Raw genomic sequence first — 12,243 nt, 5'->3', positions numbered from 1 at the left:
GACAAATCCCAACCTTCGCTGCTGTGGTTTTAAAAGTCCAGGCTGTGGGTTTCTACTCAAACTGCCGAGGGCTTGTAGAGGTTAGAAAAGAGCCAGCAGAGCACCCACAGCACCCAGGTGTCCTCGCCTGAGGCAGCTTTCAGCAGAGGTAAGCCCTTGGGAATGGAATCCGGGCTGCCTTGCCCCTTTCCGACGCTCTCCTCTGATCCTCCCCCGGGTGAACTGCCGTTTGTTTCTCACTGACATTTATAAAGATACGTCGCTGAAAATCGTTTCCTAAGTTGCTGGGAGTTTGCAGGAGAGTCATATTACTATTCAGGTATCCACTAACTCTCTCAAACTCAATTAGTTTCCCAACATGAAATAACTCAAATCAAGACCTCCCCCCTCCAACCCTAGGGACGCACATCCAATAGCCCCAAAGCATCAATTTCAAGTCTCCCTGGGTTGTTAGAACGGCACTCCCCTACCCCACAGTTATTTAACCCACCCATCACATCTGCTTTATGCCTCAGCTGGAGTAATGTATAGGGCAGAGACCGAAGAGGGAGTATATTTTCATGTTCACTGACTTGAAATTTTCCATTGCCCTCCCCACAAGGGGGGAGGATTACTTTACTGATTGCCTGGAGATGAATTTCTATGAATATTTATTGATTTATTTTCCAGGCTCAGCAGGGGAGCTGCAAATAAATTTAGTGCATTCTTTAAATAATTCCTTTTCTATGAGGCAAGATGTCATCTGAAACTTCTAAATAGGCATTTAATTAGCCCGGGTGTTGCTTCCGAACAAAAACTCCCGGCGAGAGCTTTGGGGGAGCACTGTATTGCAAAGAGGCGGTCGATCCGCAGAATTGATGCGCGCCAGCCTTTGTTGCCAGCCCATTGTGCGGGCCATGCTTATGAAGGCTAATCCAATCATAAATTGCACCCCTGCGCCAATCAGCGCGCCCAGAGCCTCCGGCGAATGAAGCTCGAGTGGAGAACTTTGTTGAACTTCATTGTCAGAGCTGTCACTTTTCAAAACGCTTTAACGGGCGGGCCACTATAAAACCATCACCTCGACGGGAGGACGGCGGAGGACTCGCAGACACCCAAGTGGGATCGTTACTAGAAGACGTTTGCTAAGCCCAAGAGAGAGGGCGGGAGGGGCGGGAAGCCCAGCATTTACCCTCTGGCCACTGGAAGAAGGGTTTTTCCGCCCGCCCCTCGCCTAACATGATGTTCCCCGGCCTCCTCGCGCCCCCAGCCGGGTACCCCAGCCTCTTGCGCCCCACGCCCACCTTAACATTGCCCCAGTCCCTGCAGTCGGCATTTTCCGGCCACTCGAGCTTCCTGGTGGAGGATCTGATCCGCATCAGCCGACCCCCCGCCTACCTGCCCCGCAGCGTGCCCACCGCCAGCATGTCGCCCCCTAGGCAGGGGGCCCCTGCGGCTCTCACAGACACAGGGGCCTCCGACCTGGGCTCCCCGGGTCCAGGCAGCCGGCGGGGCGGCTCACCGCAGACGGCCGTCTCCCCTGCCAGCGAGCCCACGTTTCTGAAGTTTGGAGTGAACGCCATCCTTTCTTCGGCGCCCAGAACTGGTAAGTGAAAGCAAAACGCTAAGGGCCGGTCTAGATGCAGAGTCCTTCTGGCCTCAGTTTCCCATACGCAGCGGGTACCCACGCTCACAGCAGTGCACACACGTACACAAGATCCCCGAGGCCCCACTGTCAAGCAATGTGAGACTTAAGTTCAGACGATTCCCGGGAAGAAAAGCCTCCAGGTTCGCCCCACCCTCAGAATGAATTTGAACACCTACAGTCCGAGCGCTCAGTTCCCTGGCGCAGTGAAATTGCGCGCACGCCCCTGGACGTCTGCGTTTCTGTCCTTGAGCTTCTGAAAGCCAGTTTTTTTTTAAACCCAAGACAATATATTTACTAGCTTAGCAAGTATTATCAATCTGCAATTCTTTTCTCCCCCCGCCCACCAGTTCTTCTATCTCAGTGCCTAGGATGACACTGGGGGGGGGGGACTCTGAGGGCTACTGGGGGAGGGGGTTCCACAGATAGAGACAGTGTTAGGAAAAGGTTTACTTTACTGTGTCAGTACACTGAGTAAGATGCTTTTGAAACCAGCCGAAAGGTTAATCATGTCGTGTATTCACTGTGCTGCACAATAATCATGTACTTAATCAAATTCCCTTTCTGTCTCCCTCCTTCTGTTCCTCCTTTCCTCACTCTCTCCCAGAAACGTCCCCCGCCTTGCTCCAGAGTGTCCCTCCCAAGACCTTCGCCTTTCCCTACTTTGAAGGCTCCTTCCAGCCTTTCATCAGATCTTCTTATTTCCCAGGTAGGTCTCATCCCCCTTCCTTTCAGGAGGCTGGGCGTCACCCCAGCCCCACCCCGTCGCTCCCTGCCCCGAAGCCATATTTCTCCGTCCACCTCACGGGGTTACGCTCCGGTTCAGAGGTTGCAAGGCGTACAACATTCACGAATCCGTCGCGCCAATTTGATGCCCTATTTAGCACAAGCAGTGACTGCTTGACACTTTGCACCAATTCCCTGCTCTACAAATTAGCAGGAATTGTCATGGTCCAAATTTGAGGCGGTTCCCTTCCCGGCGAGGAGCTGTTGGCATCCCTTCACGCCGCCGTTTTCCCACAGAGTCAGTGCACTTGGCCACGATTCCCCACAAAGGTTTCAGCACCATGACCAATTGGTCAGCTCCTCCGGGCAGCCACACACAGACCAACCCTCGCCCCTCCAAGCCGGGGAGAGACACCTACCAGCCGGGGCTAATTTCTCTTTAAGACTCATTCAGGGCTTCAGGCTTTTCACAAGACCACATGGGGTGCCCTCTTGTGTGGGATGCCTGGGGTCGCCCAGGGGGAGGGGGACTAGATCCTCCCACAACCCCAACCTTCTATTTCCAACCTGATTTCCCAAACTCTTTCTCATACCGTCCCCCCACCGCCATACCGTTTTAAAGATCCTAGAGCTCGTAAAATAAGTCGGAGGGAAGCCCATAATTGGGTCCCGGTTTAAAGGAGAAACACCTTAAACAGGTTCCAGGACGTTTTCATCCTGGAATCCCAGTGGTGACTCAAACTATGGCTCAAAAACTCTGCAGCTGGTCAAGATTAAGGAGACAGGAACTCTTATAAAGGGAAGAGAGACTGGGCATGGTCGGTGGGGGATGGGTAGAACCTCGACAGCACTTCCAAATATCAGCGAAAGAAACAAGCAATTGATTTTTGAAAGGGGGAGAGAGAATTCACCCCCGCCTCACCATTCGTGCTACTGCTGATAATGGAATTTGCTCCCTTTCTCCCCCATCTCAATGCTCTAACAAAAACAACCCGAGCTTTATAAATAGCTTTTCATGTCCATTTAATGAAAATGATTCGGGGAAGAGAAGCCTCTGCCATCAGTATTCTCCCAATGGTCTTGGCCTGCAGTTGTGTTTAGTTTGAAAGTGTAAATCTCTTTTGTCCCAGTAATATATGGCTTTCGCTGCTTGTCCTCAGTCTTTTTCTGTTAGTTCATTACTACACAATTACCATTCACGCTTCATTAGAGTCTCTGTTTCTTTTGGGGGGTTTTTCTCCCTTAAAGCGAAACTCTCCCCCCTTTTATCATGCCAATACCCATTGGGAAGCGGTCAATGTGCTAATTAGCTGCCACTTTTCATGTATTCTGGCCGAATTCTTTACGTTTTGTGGGGGAGGGGAGGAAAGATTAATATAAAAAAAGATGAATACTGATTGGATTTTTCAAAACATAAAAAATCCAAAGCGGATTTTCTCCTCTCTATCAAATCAGTAAATCACCTCATTTTCATGTAAAGAATGCAAAAGCCACAAACGTGTTAAAAGCTTAGGGGGGGACCCAGTGGCTGGGTACTTTATTTTTACAATTTACTTTTTTCTGCAGCTATATTAGCTGATGCACGCAAGTTAGTTTCCCTGAGACCGTTGAATGGAAAAACGAAATAGGCTATTGTGGGGGGTCTTTTCTGTGTTTCCGTGGTTTTACCTAATCCGGGTTTGCACGGTTGAAAGGGAAAGTTATTTGGGCAGAAAGCGCCTTTCACTCTCGCAGGTTTGTAGATTCGTAGCCTATTCTCCAGGGGGAGAAAAAGGAGAGCTTTAAAGAGATGAAGGGATCAGAGAGAAAAACCTAAGGAGGCCGCAATGGTGGGGCGGACGCCGCCGGCCCGGGCGGGCCACCGCCCACTCACTCACCTCGCACCCCTGGCCTCCGCAGCGTCCTCCAGCGTCGTGCCCATCCCGGGGACCTTCTCCTGGCCACTGGCCGCCCGCGGCAAGCCTCGTCGGGGCATGCTGCGTCGAGCCGTGTTCTCCGACGTGCAGCGCAAGGCGCTGGAGAAGATGTTCCAGAAGCAGAAGTACATCAGCAAGCCCGACCGCAAGAAGCTGGCGGCCAAGCTGGGCTTGAAAGACTCACAGGTGAGGGCAGTCTCCCCAGAGCCCCTCCCCCCACGCATCGTACGAACGGGAAGGTTCTCTGAAACCGCCTAGGTCCCATTGTACAGACTCGGTAAGGTCGAGAGAGGGAGTTAAGTGCACGAGCCAGCTTCGCGGAGGCTTCTCGCGATAGCCCGCTACTCTCCCCGCCCCGTCTCTCCCGGGCCCAGCGTCTCCCCCACCCCCGCCCACCTGGGCCAGGTGCCGGAAGAGAGGGCGAGAGGTGCGTGCCGCCGAGCTGGTGGGGGTAGGGTAAGGGCCACTTCCGGTCCGAACTCACTTTACCGTGTGGGGAGCCGGCAAAGAGGGGAAGAACAGGGCCTCCTTCCCACCCACTTGGGGCGGTGGCGGGGGTTCTGCGCTAACCGCTGCTTCTCCCCTGCTCTCACCCCTCTCGCCCCAGGTGAAAATCTGGTTCCAGAACCGACGCATGAAGTGGCGGAACTCCAAGGAGCGCGAGCTCCTGTCTAGCGGGGGCTGCCGCGAGCAGACCCTTCCCACCAAACTCAATCCGCACCCGGACCTCAGCGACGTGGGCCAGAAGAGTCCCGGGGACGACGACGAGGAGGAGGACGAGGGCCCGGGCAGCCTCCGCCACCGCCTGGTCTATCATCACCCGTCCCCCGACCCTCGGCACCTGCGGGACCCGCGCCTCGAAGGGCCGCTGCCCCACTCGCCCGCGCACTCTGGCAGCCCCGACAAACCTTCGGACTTCTCCGACTCCGAGGAGGATGAGGAGGGCGAGGAGGAGGAGATCACCGTGTCTTAGAAGCCCTCCCGCGCCCGGGGTACCGATTATAAGTGCTTTGAAATCGAAGAGGTGGGATTCGGTGTGTGTTCACTTGCCCCCGCTGCGCAGACGCTGCCGCTCCCCGCTGTAGAACTGCCGCGTCGTCGAGGGCACCCTGGCCCCTTCCATTGCCCCCCAACGACATTCCCTTGCCCCACACCACCTACCAACAGCCCTCTCCGCATAAGTTAAATTTAGGTCTTGGTCCCAGCCTTAACTTTGCGGCGAGGGCCCCGTCTAGCTTCCTTATTCTATCTTCCTTATTGCAAGATATTTTCAGCACAGTGGGGTGTTCACTCTTCCCAGCCCGGGTTTAGCTGTGAGCCAGGCTCTGCTGGTCTGCAGCAGCAACAACCCTATAAGGTAAGAAACCTTTTCTGAAGTAGGAAACCGACATAGGAGTCACAACATCAAGCATATAACTTCAAGACCCGTGACTTCCTAGATCTCTCCACCTCCCCATCTTAGGTATCGAAGGCCTCTTGCCCAACTCCAGACACTGGTAACCCAGTCTTCCCGTAGCAGTGCCCTTAGAAAGCTCAACAATTTCAAAAAAGAAAAAAAAAAAATCTACCCGTGCCTTCTGGTCTAAGGTACCACATAAATATTGAGTCTTTTCTATGTGTCATATTCCAAATGCTCTCTGGGCAAAGAAGTGAGTTCTGTAAATGGGAGGAAGAGTCGGCCTGTATTTCGAGTGTGTGTTTTAAAGCCTTTTCTTTACTATTTCTGCATGCATAGTATATGCACCAAGCACTCTACCTTGTGCCCTTTTATTATTTCTGGGGAGGTTTCACTGAGCACTGGGCATGATGTGAACAGAGAGAGACCCACAAGCCTCTTTGCTTTTTTTTTTTTCATAGAACTTTGCTGTCTTTGCACAGCTTTTGTGAACTGTACACTATTTTGTACACTTGTATGGATATTTTATACCAAGTTTATTGTGAATGATATAAAGGACTGACTAGATTTCCTTCTCTCTTTTCTTGCAATGGTTTTTAAACTTTAAAAAGGTAGCTGTTTAATTGAGTAACTTATAAAAAAAACTTATTTTGTATTTTTACCATGTACAGATTTTTATATATATATTTGTATCAAATGAACAAATGCCAAATAAAAAGTAGGATGCACCCAATGATCAAGTGTTATCCCTAACTTACAGAATGTTAGAGCTATTCTAGTGCAAGGAATGGAGCTATTCTAGTCCAAGTGCTGCTGGCATTTACAGAAGGTATGCTCATATTCAAGAGAGGAAGGCACTTGTCTAAAGCACCCAACTAGTTAGAGGACAAGCTAGAACTAGAACCCATCTCTGACTCTCGGGCCAGTGCCTTTTCTGCTTCCCTGTACCATAAAATAGCCAATTTTGCTATGGTTACAAGTAAAATAGCTCCAGTCAAGTGATGTCAACAAGTTGAGTCTGTGGTGATCCTTCTCCCCTACTCTAAGGACTGAAATGATGGACTAGAAGACAACAATGAAAGTCAGTTTGAGTGGTTCAACTTTGCAATGTTTTTCTTTCCCTCCTTGAAGGCATATTTCCTAGTCCCCAGGGAAGCCCAAAGTTGGTTTTGACTTCTGTGTATGAACTGATTTTAATAGGAATGACATCTACAGGCAGGACTTGGGAGCCCAGATACAGACTCTAGGGCTCCCCAGTGAAACTAAAGTTCTTTAAAGACTAACTTTCAGCAAAAATGATTTACTTAACCAGCAACCAGTAAAGAACATCAGGTTAGAACCCTGGCAAGGGCTCTGTGCTCTTTGAGAGACTGATCTCTGCCACGTCAGCCACATAACACATTTGTTTATTGTCCTAACTCATACCACAACAGCCAGGAAAAAAAGTTGTTAAGCTTAAATTTCAACAGTTTGCATTATATTTGAAATTTGAATATATTCTATTCTCAACTCTTTTTTCAAATAACACAAGCCCTCTCCATGCTAAGGTCCTGATATCCTGCCCTCCTGGGCCCATTCCTGACACTGGCAATCAATGTTTTCATTGTCATGGGAATTTGGGGAGAAAATTATCTTAATTATCATAGTTATCTTAATTCAAGAAATCTCCCACATTTCCCCCTCAATACATATGAAAGTGTTAGCATGGCATCCTGCCTATGGTAGGCATACAATCTTTCAGACAGGAAACCCTCTCTGCTCGGAGGGACTCAGGCTATTTTCTCCTTCCCTCTGCTGTTGCCCAGAGAGATAACCAGAGATGGAATCCTGGCCAGAAATGGCCCACCTTTCCCTCTCTGCCAGCTCAAGCCTGCAGTTATTGCTTACAGTCGAGAACTATTTTCAGGCATGGGGATGGATTTGTGTCTACATCAAAGTACTCTAGTGGCACACCCGTGTGCATTGCAGCATTATTTACAATAGCCAAGAGATATTCATGTTCACATCATTCCCATTATTCACAATAGCTTCTGCAACCCAAATGTCCATCGATGGGTGAATAGATAAAGTGGAATACACACACGATGGAATATTATTCCACCTTAAAAAGGAAAGAAATCCTGTCACATGTTATCCTGTCAACATGAATAAACTTTGAGGACGTACGCTAAGTGAAATAAGCTAGTAATAAAAAGGCAAATACTATATGATTGCGATTATATGAGGTATCTAACGTAGTCATACTCATAGAAACAGAAAGTAGAATTGCAGTTGCCAGGGGCTGGGGTCACAGGAAATAGGGGGTTCAATGGGTGCAGAATTTCAGTAATAGTATTGGAAAAATAACTCCCATGTTAGCAGATTTAAAAATCCAGCAATGGTCAAAATTATGGCAGGCAAGTGAAAAAAATCTGAGGTAAGCAATATATATATATATATATATATATATATATATATATATTTTTTTTTTTTTTTTTTTTTTTTTTTTCCTTTGCCACACCACACGGTGCGGCTTGCAGGATCTCAGTTCCCTAACTAGGGATTGAACCCAGGCCATGGCAGTGAAAGCCCGGAATCTTAACCACTAGGCTGCCAGGGAATTCCCTGAGGTAAGCAATATTATCATAAGACAATGTAAAATTCAAACCAAGAAGTAGTATGTGATGTAAATAATGTTTTTTTTCTGTATTAATAAAAGTTAAGAAAACCCAGAAAAGGAAAAAAATATACTCAGGGAAGCCCGATCAGATGTGTTTTTAAAAATCAAACCAATTGGGGCTTCCCTGGTGGCGCAGTGGTTGCGCGTCCGCCTGCCGATGCAGGGGAACACCAGTTGGGCTTCCCTGGTGGCACAGTCGTTAAGAATCCGCCGGCCAATGCAGGGGACATGGGTTCGAGCCCTGGTCTGGGAAGATCCCACATGCCGCGGAGTAAGGAAGCCCGTGTGCCACAACTACCGAGCCTGTGCTCTAGAGCCCGTGCTCTGCAACAAGAGGAGCCACCGCAATGAGAAGCCCGTGCACCGCAAAGAAGAGTAGCCCCTGCTCGCCACAACTAGAGAAAGCCCGTGTGCAGCAACGAAGACCCAACACAGCCAAAAATAAATAAATAAATTTATTTTTAAAAAAAATCAAACCAATTACTTTAGTCCAAAAGACTAAAATAGTTATAAGCTGAAGAATAATAAATACAACAAAGAAAGAATTTTTATTGAACACCTATTATGTGGCAGGCAGGCATTCTGCTAGATGCCTTACACATCAGTGCTTCTCAGACTTTAATGAGCATAAGACCACCTGGGGATCTCATCAAAATGTAGATCATGATTCAGAGCTCTGGGTATTTAGCATTGCTAACCCCTTGTTGGTCCACAGAACACACTTTAAGTAGTGAAGATTTACATGAAGTTTTATCCTCACAATAACCCATCTAAGGTAGATATTATTATCCCACAATACATATGGACAAACTGAGGCTAGGAGTTTGGGTAATTTCCCCATGCTTACCTCAGCCAGAATTCAAATTCATGTGCATCTAACTCTAATACACCATCCTCCTTCCTTGACTAAACTGGTAAAAACTACACACACTGTATTTTATTTTTACAAGAGATAAATAGACTGACACCAAGCATTGTAAATGGATGACCACAACAAAAGCAACAATGATTGCAATTACCAAACACGAAACACACTCATACTATGTCATAATATTGACATTCAGTCCAGTAATCCTCCACTGTAACAGCTCCTTTACTTTGCAGTGAAAATTGATTTATATATTTTTTGAATAGGCATTCTTAATAGAGCTTTATGTTTTTTAATATTCTGAAGTTATGAGAAAAAATCAGTGGCTATTTAGGGACTTCCCTGGTAGCACAGTGGTTAAGAATCTGCGTGCCAATGCAGGCGACATAAGTTCAAGCCCTTGTCCGGGAAGATCCCACGTGCCATGGAGCAACAAGCCCAGGCACCACAACTACTGAGGCTGCGTGCCACAACTACTGTAGCCCGAGCGCCTAGAGCCTGCGCTTGGCAACAAGAGAAGCCACCGCAATGAGAAGCCCACGCACCACAATGAACAGTAGCCCCCGCTCGCAGCAACTAGAGAAAGCCCACAGGCAGCAACAAAGACCCAATGCAGCCAAATATAAAATATAAATTAATTAATTAATTAAAAAGAAAAAGAAATCCAAATTAAAAAAAAATCATTGGCTATTTAAAAACCTTTCTCATCCACCTAAATCTCTCAAACCACCAGCTCTCCTCCCTGAGGTCTAAACCAGTGATCCACAAACTGTGGTGTTAAAAAACCCCTTTACACTCTTAAAAATCACTGAATATCTAAAACGCTTTTTTGTTTCTGTGGGTTTTATCTACCGATATTTTTGGTATAAGAAATTAAGATTGAGAAAAAATTTAAATACTTATTAATTCATTTTAAAACAATTTTGTTAAATATCCATACAAATACCATACTTTGGGCTTCCCTAGTGGCACAGTGGTTGAGAATCTGCCTGCCAATGCAGGGGACATGGGTTCGAGTCCTGGTCTGGGAAGATCCCACATGCCACGGAGCAACTAGGCCCGTGAGCCACAACTACTGAGCCTGCGCGTCTGGAGCCTGTGCTCCGCAACAAGAGAGGCCACAATAGTGAGAGGCCTGTGCACTGCGATGAAGAGTGGCCCCCGCTTGCTGCAACTAGAGAAAGCCCTCGCACAGAAACGAAGACCCAACACAGCCAAAAATAAATAAATAAATAAATATTTTTTAAAAAAAAATACCATACTTTACGAAAGATAAGTATATATACAAAACAAAAAAATTAGAAAGAGGAGTGGCATTGCTTTACATTTCTGCAAAACTCTTTAATGATTGGCTTAATAGGAGACAGTTGAATTCTCTTATCTGTAGAAAACTTGGCTTCATACAAATATGCAAATGGAAATGAGCAGTATTTGATTAACCTTAGATGACTGTGGCTCTTCTTTGGTACAACAGCAAAACTTGATGAGTGGTAGTTTTTTAAAGGTTAGTAGCAATTTGAAATCTAAATTCTTATCAATGAACTTTTCAACTATGTTACATTAAAGTCCATTGGTCTCTCTTGCAGTTTGAATGGGTATTTTACCCATATTTGATTTTGTAACATCATGCATTGGTCACCTGGAAAACATTGGTTCACTGGGTAATGTCAATATTCTAAACATTGACACCTTCCATATATTATCAAATATCACATTTGTTAATGTCACACATCTCATCATAGAAGTTTTAAGAGTTGAGGAGCTGTCAAGCTCATGGTGGCAGATACAAGTTTTCCAAAATTTAAGTTTTTATTTGAAAACTCTAATTTTATTATGGGGACAAATGCTATAATTTTTTCTTCAAGTGAAAGGCTCACTTCATTCATTTTTGAGAAAATGTCTACAAGATACCCATGTTTAAAACCATAGTTTTTCTTTTTTTCTTTTTGCGGTACGCGGGCCTCTCACTGCTGTGGCCTCTCCAGTTGCGGAGCACAGGCTCCGGACGCGCAGGCTCAGCGGCCGTGGCTCACGGGCCCAGCCGCTCCGCAGCACGTGGGATCTTCCTGGACCGGGGCACGAACCCGTGTCCCCTGCATCGGCAGGCGGACTCTCAACCACTGCGCCACCAGGGAAGCCCTCTGATATGTCACTTTTATCTGTTTTAGCATCTTTAGAAATAGACAGTGCAGCTATGGGTTGAGAAAGTGACTCTTCTAGTCTCCCTTTCAAAAGCCAACAATTCACCCTTAATATAAGAAAAACATATGGCACATTTTCTTTTATTTTTAAATAAAATATAAAATTCTAAAATAATAGCAGTTTTTGGCAAAATCTTACAGTATAGAACATTTTCAAAAAATTTAAAAATATTATCGCTAAACAAGACAGCCATGTGCACTTCTTGTGTTTCTGCATAGGCGCAAGGAAAATTTGGGAATTTCAAAATAGCAATTTACTGGGTGATAATGAGGTTACAGATGTCATAGCAGGTATAAGTGAAGAGGGCTGTAAAAGCACAGCAGAAGTACTGAGAAAAAAAAAACTAAGTTAATCACTAAAATGCACATAAATCTAAATTCACCACCTTAGAAAATTCTACAAAAATTCTAAGAAACACAAGACTATACAAGCACATATTCCATTAGCCGTCAGAGGGAGACACCATTGCACATGCAACCCCTACTGTGCAGAAAACACCACTGTACAGTTATGGAAGGGTCTTGGGGACTTCCAGGGTCCCCAGATCACACCTTGAGAGCTCATCATTTAAACATATGAAGTGCTTTACTAGGGGAGAGATGGGAGGAAACTATTTGGCCAAGTTCGAACCACTCCACTTAAAAATTTAGCTGCGGGCTTCCCTGGTGGCGCAGTGGTTGAGCGTCCGCCTGCTGATGCAGGGGACACAGGTTCGTGCCCCAGTCCGGGAAGATCCCACATGCCGCGGAGCGGCTAGGCCCGCGAGCCATGGCCGCTGAGCCTGCGCGTCCGGAGCCTGTGCTCCATAACGGGAGAGGCCACAACAGTGAGAGGTCCGCGTACCGCAAAAAA

At 46.8% G+C, this 12,243-nt stretch overlaps 1 protein-coding gene across 1 annotated transcript; it reads left to right on the top strand.

Moving 5' to 3' along the window:
• Positions 1–939: 939 nt before the first annotated feature.
• On the top strand, positions 940–5,806 carry DBX1 (developing brain homeobox 1). Its single transcript, XM_007122973.1, has 4 exons — positions 940–1,585; positions 2,232–2,333; positions 4,250–4,452; positions 4,874–5,806. Exons 1-4 carry the CDS (start codon positions 1,219–1,221, stop codon positions 5,237–5,239), a joined length of 1,038 nt encoding a protein of 345 aa, XP_007123035.1. The 5' UTR covers positions 940–1,218; the 3' UTR covers positions 5,240–5,806.
• Positions 5,807–12,243: the final 6,437 nt, after the last annotated feature.

The sequence above is a fragment of the Physeter macrocephalus genome, chromosome 16 (genome assembly GCF_002837175.3).
Source record: "Physeter macrocephalus isolate SW-GA chromosome 16, ASM283717v5, whole genome shotgun sequence".
Classification (NCBI taxonomy): Eukaryota; Metazoa; Chordata; class Mammalia; order Artiodactyla; family Physeteridae; genus Physeter; species Physeter macrocephalus.
The sequence above is the reverse complement of the archived record's forward strand: the minus strand, read 5'-3'. Positions and strand labels throughout refer to the sequence as shown.